This window comes from Mytilus trossulus, chromosome 13 (assembly GCF_036588685.1).
Source record: "Mytilus trossulus isolate FHL-02 chromosome 13, PNRI_Mtr1.1.1.hap1, whole genome shotgun sequence".
Lineage (NCBI taxonomy): Eukaryota > Metazoa > Mollusca > Bivalvia > Mytilida > Mytilidae > Mytilus > Mytilus trossulus.
The window spans coordinates 34717051-34731307 of record NC_086385.1 but is presented as its reverse complement, the minus strand read 5'-3'; the positions used below and the strand labels follow the sequence as shown (position 1 = coordinate 34731307).

The following is a 14257-nucleotide window of genomic DNA, read 5'->3' as shown; positions in this document are numbered from 1 at the left end:
AAGAAAAGTGATAATATTTCTCATCTTTGTAAGCTTCATATAATTAGATAATTGAATTATTAATAATTGCTCTTCAATAAGCATTAATACTTGGTACTTTCTGAAAAGGGGGAATTAATGTTTTTTAAGGGAAATTATGATCAGTGTCTGACAGAAAAAAAAAATATCTGCAAACCCAAAGTTGTTTCATTTAACTCCAGGAAATTAAAAGTACACATTCACTGATTGATTGATTTGAAATTGTGTATTAAATGCAGCAAAACTGACTTCTTTTCCTTCATGTGGTATGATTTCCAATGAGTCACAACTGTCCACCAGATCAAAATAACATAGAAGTTTTTGTTTATGTTACAAAAACATGTTTCTCAATCATTGAAATTAGATCGTTCGACTTACAATACAGATTCGAGGATACTATTTGCTTTTTATTTGTTAATCTGAGCCAATCATTCTGGGAAGTAACTAATCCTTGAACATCTTAACCATTCTATGTCAAACTCACTGTACTTAACGCTACTCAATATGACGACGTTACTATCCATGATTTCCTTATGTAGAAAATAGTGGAATAAACCTAGTTTTATGGCTAGTAATACCTCGCATTTGTATGATAGTTGCATAAAAGTTCATTATAGTAACATCAATTTGTGAACAAAACAAACATATATAATAGGTAAACATGTCAAAAATAGAATAAGGGGTACATCAGTCAACATCATGTTATGATCTAAATCACTATCAAACAAAGAAATCTGTAAACAAGGAAAACAAAATAGCAAAGAGACAAAGCACATAAGCAATAGACATCATAGGCAAAAGAGTAAAAAAATAGGGGTACAGCAGTCAACATTGTGTTATAATCTTATTCACTATAAAACAAACAACTATACGAAGAAAGAAAACACAATTGCATATTCACGAAGCATATAAGCAAAGATGAAAGGCAAGAGAACCATAAATGACCACATCACAACAAGAAGATGTTACCAAACATGAACTAAAAAGTAAAGGTTAAAAATTTACGAAGACAAATTTGGCTGTACAAACGATACTTCACATCCTAAATACTATTGTACCAAAAGCGCATAAATCAGTACGTGATCCGTAAAAAGTCATCGAACCTTTAAACAAACTTATTAGTAAAGGTTATCTTGTTAATTTTGTAAATGAAGGCAACAGTAGTATACAGCTGTTCAATGGTCATAGGTCGATTAAGCGAAAACAAATCCGGGTAACAAACCAAAACCGAGGGAAACAAATCAACTAGAAGAAGAAAACAACGTAACAACTGAAACACTGAACTGCTACAAAAACAAACGCCAATATACATAGAAACGGGACTTCTTGACATCGATTTTGTCATTAGCAAACTAAAACATAATAAATGTATTCTTTTCGAATGCTATTTGGGATGCATAAATACACAACCACGTTTAGTTTCTATTTATAGATTGCTTTATCTATATATAACATGATCCGCATTTATTATCAGGTTTAATCCTAAATATCCTACTGCCTGTCGATACTTTTATAGTATCATTGCAGAAGTGATGTAATCTACGACTGTAATTGGCGTTTAAACACTAAATACCTAGGATGTGTTTTAATTGATTTGAGTCTCTGATAAACGATTTTTTTTATTATTAATTGGGTCTTTTTTCGGCTTTAAACGAGTTTTTTTGCAATTTGATAATGGACTTTCCGTTTGGAATTTTCCTCGGAGTAATTTTTGTTATTTTATATATTTCAGTAGCTGCAAGTACTCTCAAATCGTACTGTCGTGTTAATTTGGCACAATTTGTAATGCTTTTCTGTAATTCAGTGTTTACTTATTTTGTGTTATATCTCGTCTCACTTTTTTAATTTTAACTTCTTTATTTATACTGTAAACAGCAAATTTAGTAGTTTTGTGAATATGTTTACCTCTGTTATAACAACAAAATAAGTATATTTAAATTTATCAGTGTACGTTATCTTATTAAGCACAATTTTGTCCCAGGTAAGAGTTGTCTTTTTGACATTGTTCGTACCTCTTTTTCTATTAAAATTGAATTTATATTGTGTCATTGATCAATCTTAATCGTTCAGCTATGTTTACTTGTTTTTGTTTAAATGTCTTTTAAGTCGATAAGTCGAGTCAATGTATATTTTAGAGTGTATCTTTTTATGTTTTGATTTAAACTTATGTCACGGGTTAGGGGAATGTAGACGCTCTGTTAAAAACATTTAAAACTGTTGCATTGTTATGCACTTGTCTTAAGTTAAGAGCATGTTGTTCATTGATTGTTATTTGTTGGTTTGGTTCATGAGTGTTTCTCTAGTATCTACTTTAAGTGTAAGTCATTTAAGGGCCCGTTATAGCTTGCTGTTCATTGGGAGCCAATGCTCAGTGTCAAAGCCCGTTCTTTGATCCACACCTGTTTACATTTTATACTTTGGGACTAGGATGGAGAGTTGTCTCATTGGCATTCAAACCACATCGTATTTAACATAAACAAGACCATCATATATCATTTGTGAAGTTGATACGGAACATTTATTCTGTGTGTCCTCGCAACAAAACTGATTGATAGCCAATACACAGTTGGGCATTGTTTAATTTTGACCAGACATTTATATTGAATATAGATGTTTAAGAATCTTTAATTTAACCTGCTAAACCAAACATAAAAGAATTACACTTTGAATAGAGGCTATTTTGTCACCTTTTTTCCCTCTTTCGTTACGAGTGTTATGCTTTATGGGTAGGAAACACTTGACCTTTTACCTTTTATATTATACAGTATTTATTTATTTATTATACAGTATTTTATTTATTTATAACAGCGCATTATATAATATCACAAATTACCCTACTTAACAACATATTCATATAGATTTACAAGTATTAACAATAAAATATGAAAGCCCATGTTATGACATCTTAAATAACAAACATATCTAAAATAAATGGCATACAAAACTATACTATTAAGTTAACTGATCAACAATCAAATTTAAAATAAATGGGCATGGTAAAATAAAGGAGACATTGAACCCGTATAAATAAGAATAAGTTATAAATATTTGCTTGAAAACAAATTCCAAAAATATTTGCTGAAAAATTCAGAAAAAATATTTGCTTTAAAATTCCAAAAATATTTGCTTAAAAACAATTCAAAAAAAGTATTTGCTTAAAACTTTAAAAAAATTACAGTGATATAAAATATTTTAAGAACTATAAAAAAGCATGTCTGAATAAATGAGTTTTCAGGTGATTCTTAAAAGCGTTCACAGAATGGATGTTCCGGATATCACTTGGTAAATCGTTCCATAAAACGGCTGCTGCTTTGTCGAATCTCCTCTCCCCATATGTTTTTGTTCTCACACGCGGTGTTGTTAATATCATGGCATTTTCTGATCTGAGTGGTCGCGTTGGTTTATATATACTAACGAGTTCTTGAAGGTAGACCGGTGCCTCCTCGTGCAAAGCCTTGAACACATTGACGAGGAGTTAATATTGGCATCTGTATGTTACGGGGAGCCAATGTAGACACTTTAGGATTGGTGTTATGTGGTCGTATTTCTACGCACTCAGTACCACTGACAACGTTTCCACCAAAATTAAGATGCAAGTTTGAGAGGTTCTTCACTCGGTTTTTTGGAGCAAACACTATCAGCTCCGTTTTGTTCTCGTTCAATTTTAACAGATTCGAGCACATCCACTTGCTGATGTCAGCTGCAGCTACGCAAGCTTCGAGTCGCTTAGATATATTTGTTCAATTATCAAGTGGTTTTAACACGATAACAGTGATAGCACATACATGTATTATGTCGTTTACATATTTCGCCAATTGGTCTTTTACACAGGAATATCACAGGAAGTTATTATTTCGACGCACATGTATCCCTGTGTCCTATGGTAGAAGGCAAATATTCATAATCGGATGATAAACTGTCAATGATTTTGGAAAGAAAGTTCATCGGATGATACCATGACCTTGTTGATAGTACATGATTGTCTGGAAGTATAGATTCTAAGAACTGCCATTGTATAAAATCTTAATTACATATTATAGTGTTCTTTTATTTGTCTTCGTAAATTATTAACATTTACAGGTTTAGTAATTTTTTGGTTATATCCTTTTGGCGTGGCTCGGTACATATGCATCCAGCCAATGTGTTGTTGTGCTGTTGTCACTTTTTGTATTGTCGTCTTTCATTTTTGCTTATGGGCCATTTTGTTTTTCTTTGACCACATATTTGTTTTATTTTATAGTGATTACGATTATAACACAATGTGGACTGCTTCGCCCCTTTTTAGGCATTTTGATCTACTTGGTGTGTTTCTTTTATTAGTTCACACATTGTTCATGTTGTTGTCAATATGTTGGAATTTTATGCAACTGTTATATAAGTGAGAGGTTTATCTAGATAAAACCAGGTTTAATCTACCGTTTCTACATAAGGAAATGCCTGTACCAAGAAATTTGACAGTTATTGTCCATTCGTTTAATGTGTTTGAGCTTTTAATTTTTTGCAATGTGACAGTGGACTAACCTATTTAAACCTTGGAGTTCTGTTTATGTAATTTTACTTTTTCGGTTATTTTGTCAGATTTTTTGTTATAATAACAATATAAAATTAGTATAAGGACGGAAAAGAGAAGTAGAAAGTATAGGGAAGTTAAATATAAACCTTGTTATTGTATTCTATGAAACCGATACTGAGAAAACTCGGTCATGATATATTGTCGTGAGTGATGTGCGCTGGTCAATAACAATAATAAAACATACATCATTAATTGTGTGCAAAGGAAAATTTGACATCGGAAAAAACAAGAATAAAACAAACGTGTCCGTTTAACAAGGTAGGGAAAAACATTTTCAGATGGTGATATTCTTATAACTGTTATTCAAATCAAATACATTTTAATAAAAATTAACGTTTATATTGATTAAAAGCAAGAGATTGATTTTATGCATTGTTGAACAGCAGCGAAATATTGAGGACGCTTTTAGGTGACTACGATGGCAAAAAAAGTCGAAAACGTTGACAAATGGTAACATTTGAACATGATTGTGAGTTTGCTCTTTTATTTAAGCAAAAGTGTTTTTTTTATTGCCGATGTAGTATTTTCTGGTATAAAACCAATAGACTAAGTTTAAAGCAGGTGGTAAAATGTCATAAGAGTAAAGTAATCCTTGAAAATATGCTTTTACAAATGCAATGAATTTATGTTTAAAGATATACTAGATAGTATGGCCATTTGAACTACCATTGTGTTAGACATAACTGAATAATTCATATCTAAAAATTAATTCATATTGATGTCAACTTTTATATAAAAAAGAAGATTTGGTTTGATTGCCAATGAGACAACTCTTCATAAGAGACCAAATGACACAGAAACTAATGCATTTAGGTAACCGTCCAATCTTTAACAATGAGCAAAGCCCATACCGCATAGTCAGCTCTAAAAGGCCCCGAAATGACAATGTAAAACAATTAAAATAAGAAAACAAAACGGCCTAATTCATGTTCAAAAAATGAACCATACAATATATTTAGAGGTCATCATACTTTTAGTTGTTAGTGTGTTGGTTTAGTTACGAATAATGTGAATTTATTATAATGACTGTGATATCTTTATTGGAAATTGCATCTTAATTTTGATTACATTTAACCCATATTTTACATTATGCATATAGTAAGGTGACGTTAAATAAAAATAAAAAAGGAGATAAAACCCAACTGTATTTGTAACTATAAGTCACGGTCTACAACAAAAAGTAAAATCGGTACCGCAAAATTAGTCAATGCTTATTTAACAAATTAAAAAGGTAACTTAAAAACACAATGTAATTATATGTAAGTAACAGGTACAAGTAGTTCAGATAGCAAATTAAGAAACAATGAATTAACTTTACATTCGATTCAACTTAAATTACAGACTAAATTTTGGCACAATATTTTTCTATATTGATACATGATTGTTTTCATTCTAATCTTATTAAATCTAATCCTTACTTCAACTTGATTTAATTGTGGTTGTTTTGACCAACTGATATAAATGATTATGTTCAACATAATATAGTTTTCTCGTATACATTGATATTAACTCACAAATATAAAATATTCGTATAAAATTTAGGGGATGCGGTATGATTTATAATGAGACAATTACCAATCAGATACTAACTTTTATGGGATGTTATAAACTATAAGTCACCATTCGACCTTCAACATTGACAAAGGGAATACCGTGCGTATAACTATGTATTAAATGTATCGCCATGATGAATTATTAATCTATTCATACGAGAAAACAAACGGCCTGGTGAATACTTATTATATATATATAATAGACAATAAACGCAAATCAAATAAGGACAACAGTAACTTACTTCAACCAATGAATTTGTTTTAACTGACATGGACTAGGCACAATCAGTACACGTTCAACAGATCACATTAAAAGACCAAAAAAATCAATAAAGGCCATACAATCAGACAAAATAGTGGTTATTTGTGACAAGTTAATTATTAGTTTTTTATTGTTTGTATTTTCTGAATCTCCAAGGCCAATTTTCGTTTTACATGAATGGAATGATAAAGTTGGGTCGTTTTTAGATCATACACTTATATTTTGGTCTTCAGATATGTAGATTCCATTTAGTTTGAGATTATTGAGGTAATTATTTATATCGTATTTATATTCATTTTACCGATATAAGCAACGTACATGTATAACGACAGTCTTTATGTTTGTCCAAAACATCTCATCAATAGACATCCAAGACAACGTATGATCTTTAAAACAATGGAAAGACAACCATTGGTATTAAAGGATAAAACAAGATCCAACTCTTCCAATACAACCAACAGTTTGTAATTAAGACAAGAATAAAACAATATTGTGTTACACATAATAAGTAGTAAGAAATTGTATTTGCTTTATCTATTTCAGGTTTACAAGATGAGTCAAACGGACAGAGAACTGTCTCTTAAGATTTACCCGCATTTATGTAATATATTTGGGACTGAGGAAGTTGTGAACACAAGAAGAAAGCTATTGTGTGCATATGACAGTGTTCTACGAATTCTAAACTTCACAGTTATAAGCAGTGGGAGTAAAGCAGAAGGTTTAGACCTTAACGGAAGTGATTATGATCAAATGTTTATTCATCATCTTTTCCAGGTTTATGAAAATAAGGAAAACGTGTCATCCTCCGCAAAAAATACACCTATAGTAATGGACATCAGTGACACAAACCCAGGATTTACGAAGCTAAAGCTGTATGAGCAACGACACATGTATCATATAAACCAGTGGAGAGAGACTGTTAATGGAGAAACATACATTTCAAGTAAATTATTTCGGGAGCACGGTTTGCGAAGTAGTATGATAATTCATGGACCATGTCAATCTTTCCCGGGTGATATTTATGATTTGGCATTTTGTTTGAGGTGTAAGGGATGGGTAACACCTGCTCATCAATGGGTTTTCAGATCCAGATCAACCTGGCCAGATCATGGGTTGGTTATGTCTGTTATAAAGGAAGGCGTTTTATTTGTGCCTATTGGTTGTAAAGGATCATTGGATGAAGATTTAGAATGGCGAATATCATTTTCTATGGCAGAGAAGCAACTTATTTTTTCATTTTCTCATACTCAGTTATTATGTTACGCCTTACTGAAGATAATTTTGAAAGACATCATAAAGGGAAAACATGGTGATCTGATTTGTTCTTATTTTCTTAAAACTATATTATTCTGGGTATTTGAAGAATCAAGACCTTCTGATTGGCATCCTGGTAATATAATTCCTTGTTTTATCAACTGTCTGAAACGGCTGATTTACTGTGTTCAATATAAAACCTGTCCTCATTATTTTATTCCAGAAAACAACTTTTTCGAAAGCAGATTTACTAATTATCAACATAAATGTTTACTTAATACATTACATGATATATACAATTCATTATGGCCCTACATTTTCCATACGGATACATTTCAAGGGTTCATTAAAGAGCAAATAAATTCGTCATTCCCTTATTTGACAGCATCTTCAATTTCATGCTTATCAATGACATCATTTTGGTTTCTTTTTTTGAGATCTACAAGCATCACTTCTATTATCAATATAAACGATAAAGAACTATCTACACACATGATGTCTCTGTTTGCCATCAATTTGATGCAATCATCAGTTGAACTCAACTTTGAATCAAGTAACAATTTAGTGTACTATCAATACCAGATACAATTAAAATGCTTTAAGGCAGGGTTATATTTCGATGCTATTTCCACTTGGTCATTGCTTGCATCGTTATTTTATAAACAAAAGAGATTTCACGAATGTAAAGATATTATTAACTATACTTTGTCAAAATTTACTCCCGATAAAATTGTGTTACCTTGTAATAGTTTGCCGGAACAGACTTATTTCCAGAAAGTCAAAGAAGCAGTCGGAATGTTGTTAACATGCAAACATTTAATCATTGGTATGTTGCTGTTTAAAAAACCTTATTATTTATTGCCAGTAGAATTGTTCCCATTAATTCAACATAGATTGGCAAAGTACGCATTCAGAATCCCTGCTGTGGTGTATTTAAATATGTTATCGTTTTTGTGTGTATATCATATTGGAGATAACAGAGGCAAACTAAATGCACTGAGGGATCTAGAACTTACTATTCGAGAAAGATACTTTATTTTACCTTGCGACAAGGAAATGGTAATTCAGTGTTTCCAAATTGTTAAAAGTATGATGTAATTGTAAAACAATAAACACCTTAATCTGTATTATTCAACAAAAACAATGGAGAGATCCAATAATGTCTTTTTAATGTTAACAAATTTCCGACAACCATTTAAAATGGCATTGAAATAACCATTATACTAAAATGTATTGTACCGTTTGCGCAATACACTAGTTATAGTTAGTAGCCGTATATATTGAAAGGATCAACACCATTAAAATAGAATTTATATTTTAAATATATGATTATATTGAAGAAACTGTGTTGTATTTTAAGCTTGCCCATCGTAAGACTTGATTTTACCGTCGCAAATATCCGTTAACCTACATGTAGCTACGCTACTCGTCTATAGGCAATTTCAATTTGCGACTGAACAATTTACGTTTTACGGAGACAAGATTAAAAATGCAATACAGTTATTTCCTAATTGATCCTCAATGATCTTTGTACAACGTTACAAACATTCAATTGTGTAAATAGATAAGTTTATATATGACACAAAACAAAACATAGATGTGTATTCTTTTCGAAATTATCAAATGCAACCTATAACTGTTACTGCAATTTGTATTTTAAAAGTAGAGTGACCTATTTAAGCAGGAACTTCTTTCTACTCCTGTTTCTGGTTGGTGTTTGGTGCTCAATCTTTGAGTTTCTTTGTTGTGTGCTGTTAGTGTTGCTTGTATCGGCGATTTTCTATTTAATTTCTGTTTGACCGGTGTTATGATGGTAATATTTAATTTCACCTTGGTATCTGTTGTCTCTTATCAGCATTACTATTTTGTGAAAAGATGTTAAATATTACCAGCCGCGGTTACTTATTGTTTTGTACATATACATGTTTATTGAATTCGTATTTGTTATAGCCAATTAGGCAGAACTTTAGTAACAGTATTGTGTGATCGAACTTTCCAATTGCCGCAAGTTTCTTGTTTCTATATTTTTCTTCCGGTTTATATAATCCATTCATCCAATGTTGACTCTTTAAAATTCAAGAGTCTTATCTAAATTGAGGTAAATTAAATGGCCTTCCAAATACTTTTCGATCACTAACATCACTGAAGAGACATCAATTGTCGAAATCCGGATATGGTTTTAAAAAATTTAGCACCTCATGTTGTAGTTTACCATCTTTTCCGCAAGTTTATTGTTTTCTACTTGGTATTTAAATTAATAGAGAGATCCATTTTGTTACACCTCGTGATCATTTGATTTGGCAATCATCAATGGCCGTCAGCAGGGTTTAAGAACATAAGTTGTTCAACCTGTTAGTCAAATGCGTTTTGTTGAAATATATTTTTTCACTCTTCTGGTCTGTTGAAAAATTTGACAATTTGAATATACCACAACTGTTTTATAACAGCTGTTACTGATTTATAATACCGAACATATATTGGCCTCACCGTTGGTGAAATTTTGGGTTATTAACCGAATGATGAATAATTAGTTTCTTCACCGAACACGGTACAGCTTGTCGAAGTTGTTCATTGGTCCTGTAAAATTGAAATGAAATATTCACGTCATATGATCTTTCATTAATCAGTAGATATATTAAATGATACTGTGAAGTATGATCTTATAAACAAGTGCATCTGGCTTAGTACAAAGTCATGCAAAGGAAAATACATGTTAAAATGTAAGATCATGCAACATCACATACAATATATGTATAAATTGTTATGCTATATATTTTTTGATACAATTGTTTGAATATTAAATTAATGAAATCATTATCTTTTTATTAAAATACGAATGTTAAAAAAGATAAAATGTTTTGGTTAAATTCCTTCATCTGTTTGTTATGGGAAGACACACAAGTTTGCTGTATATTACCAATGTTATTTCAACTGAGCGGGTGGAGCTTACGTTTTGATTTGCATAAGGACAGTCCATTTGAGGATGTGTGTGAAAATAATTATTGTAGTTATAATTGTTACTGATTTCTAATCACCTATTTGTGTAATTAACACGGCTGGTAATCAACACACGCAGAACATTTGGTTCTGCAATGAAAACCATGAGAGCCGGTTGTGCATGAGTGGAGTAATTGTCACCGCTTCAAAAGGTATGTACATTTCTAAATCTCAATTTTCTTATTCAACTGATCAAAATATTGAAAATCGGAGAATGCTATGCTGTGGTGAATACTTTAACAAAGAAATACATGTATCATTTACTGTTGTACGTAGAGTTCAACTCCTACAAAATCAGTTGTCCCACGAGAAATTGCCTTAAAAAAGTGACATTTCAATTTTGAAATGGTTCTATTTACAGACCTACAAGTTCAAATTTAGTTTTTTTTTCAGGCAATGGGTATGAATGTTGTTTTTGACGGAGTGTGCGCTTCCCTGTGTCGATAGACGTCTTAGTAATTCCAAAAACTACAGTTTTCATTAAGTCATGCGTGAGGGGATCGGTTCTGATTGAGGACATCGTGAATGCGTGAGGGGAGGTAAAAGTCATATCTTTATATTCAGGCTATGAGTCGTTGAAACTTACCTAAATTTTGCTACATTGTTCATGAAAAAACACATATGTGAGTGTGCTTAAAAAAGTGTATGAGATTGGATTTTGAAATAATTGTAGGAACCTAGGTGTAATAATATGTTTCACGAAGAATAAAGACATAAAATGTTGTCAACGATTTTGTTTTCTTGCTACAAGTAAAACCTAAAAAAACGATTATTTGCCCACATTTGCAAATATGGAGACAGATTTGCAATCCAATATTTAGACTTTATTCATATAAAGAATATTTGGTGATTTATTGTATAAATCAAAATATTTAAACAATATCAAATTTTGTGTTTTTGGAATCATCTGTATATCTGCCTGTGTTGTTTCGAATATTTCGTGATTTTGGGCGAACAGATTTCGTCTAATAGGTGTCGAAGTTTTCATCGACGATATAATTTTCTTAGATATATGTGGTGATCTCTGTGACGTATATTTGACGACAGGACTACTCCCAGGGGGTTTAGTTAGCTTCGAGGGCGGGGATAACTTGTATCTCCATGGTTTTTTGTAGAGAGTCAATTTCAGTCCCCTTTTCCTTTTTCCTTTGAACAATGGCATTTTCTGAATTGAACACACAATTAATAGTTTGATTTCATTAACTCAGTGATCAGTTAACATCTATTAAAGTAAAAGGATAAATCTGTGCTTTTTAATCAGCATTGATTTGATCACATTTATTGAGTCAACAAAAGTCACAAAGCCAAAGATTAAAAAAAATGTGTGTACTTCCCCTCACGCATTCACGATGTCCTCAATCAGAACCGATCCCCTCACGCATGACTTCATGGAAAAATGTTGTTTTTGGTATTATAAAGACGTCTATCAACACCGGACAGCGCACACGCCGCCAAAAGCAACATTCATACCCATTGTCCGAAAAAAAACTAAATTTGAACTTTTAGGTCTGTAAATAGAACCATTCAAAATTGAAATGTCACTTTTTTATGCAATTTCTCGTGGGACAACTGATTTTGTAGGAGTTCAACTCTACGTACAACAGTAAATGATACATGTATCTCTTCGTTAAAGTATTCACCACAGCATAGCATTCTCCGATTTTCAATATTTTGATCAGTTGAATAAGAAAATTGAGATTTAGAAATGTACATACCTTTTGAAGCGGTAAAAATTACTCCACTCAAGCACAACCGGAAAATCCTCTCACGGTTTTCATTGCAGAACCAAATGTTCTGCGTGTGTAGATTACCAGCCGTGATTAAAGGAATTTACAAATCAATGACTGGACACTTCATTGATGAGTTTATACTAAAACACCTATCTATAGATGGACTGGTTTATTATGAGCGAACCGGTTAAACTCCGCCCAATCAAGTGAAATAAATCGAGTAATACCAAAGCTAAAAAAAGGTTCGTTCAATATAAAACTAAACTCTCTTGTCAAGATGAAATTTCGTGAAGACACAGATTAATTCATGTGCACCAATCTGACGTCAATAAACCCATAATGGCATATGCTAAATCCGTAAAAAAATGAAATTATTTCGAAAATATAGTTTATAAAACTTGTTAAGACATTAATTTTAAAAAAACAGAATGTTGATACAAATAGATAATGTTACAGAAATCTACTATTAATTCGGAACGTTAAGAAATATGTTCAGAAGTAATCAAAATGAAACGTATCTGTTGAGGAAAATTTAGAATCTTTTATCAATTAGTGCAGAAGAGTTGAGAATGTACATTATAATCCGGTCAGACAAATGTTAGATATTTATACTTTGCCGATTTTTAAGACAAAATTCAGACAAAAAGTAGTCGTTTCGAAATGTGATATACTCATGTTAACGAGGCCATTTTAATGTACTGGTAATCCATGGTTGTTCGCTGAAACATGTGTAGTAAATAAAATACAAAAATTAAAAACAATCTACTACATATAGTATTCTTTTCTTTTTTTGCTCTTTTGTCTACTTAATTTATATCTTTAAAACACATGAAGCATAATATACAAATTGTATATAAATTCACATAGCTTTTAATACAATGTCAGATAGTTATAAGTACACATTTAGTTAATCTTAACAATACCTACAATAACTACTTTATGACGAACATTCAAAAATTTTCTGGTGCAAACTAATTCATGCTTTTAAAATTTTTTTTATAGTAGAGACAATTTAGATAAGAAGTTAAAGGAAATTGGCGAACAAATCAAAACACGTATGAAATGTAAGAGAAAAAAAGAAAACCAGTAGTCATTGGTGGACTGCTCTATACATCACTGCATTTAATACATCACTGCATTTATATGATACGTGTTTCAAAACAGATGAAAAATAAAAAGCAAGATTTGTATTTTTCGTTAGTAAATTTTGAGACAATTCTCAGCCTCTGTGTCATTGTTCTTTCTGATAAACACAGAAAGTGCAAGCGAATCGATTCGCTCTAAAAATGTTTTTGTTCTTGTTTATAGCATGTATAAATAGCGACAGTTTTCTTTAGTACAATATTGGTCATTTAAATTTTGTTTGAAAGCCTGTAGTGATAACAAAAATTGGGCAACGACTTGATTAGATATAATATTTGATACAAACCATTATCTTAGTTTGTTCAATAAAGTTTACAACATCATTTATACCAAATATAAATGTCCTACAGTTATAGTTAAGTATTATGTGTGCTATGGTTCATGAATCAAAATTCTCCGAACAGAAACTGTACTTTTTCACATACCAACGATATGTGCATAATAGTTTATGGTTGTTTATTACAAATAGTGCAATGAGGACTTGAAACACGTTCGATCTTTACAGGAATTAAAGCTCCAAAGCTTGCACATATCAAAGAAATGGAGAACAACTGTCATATTATAGTCCTAGCTTGGTACACGCATTCCTAGAGTAGATTACTTGAATGAAAATCTAACAACGAGTTCTATTTCATCATCAGTGACATCTCAATTTTCAATTATTACTTTTTTTTAATAGTTAGTTGAGCAAGGTGTTCTCTCACTATGAGGTACCCATCTTAAGAAC

At 31.4% G+C, this 14257-nt stretch overlaps 1 protein-coding gene across 1 annotated transcript; it reads left to right on the top strand.

The window, feature by feature from the left end:
• Positions 1-4743: 4743 nt before the first annotated feature.
• On the top strand, positions 4744-8758 carry LOC134694313 (uncharacterized). Its single transcript, XM_063555318.1, has 2 exons — positions 4744-4849; positions 6950-8758. The coding sequence occupies exon 2, from the start codon at positions 6959-6961 to the stop codon at positions 8756-8758; it is 1800 nt and encodes a 599-aa protein (XP_063411388.1). The 5' UTR covers positions 4744-4849; positions 6950-6958.
• Positions 8759-14257: the final 5499 nt, after the last annotated feature.

What these genes read in the sequence shown, in the direction of transcription:
- LOC134694313 (XM_063555318.1), top strand. Translation starts at nt 6,959, where the DNA reads ATGAGTCAAACGGACAGAGAACTGTCTCTTAAGATTTACCCGCATTTA.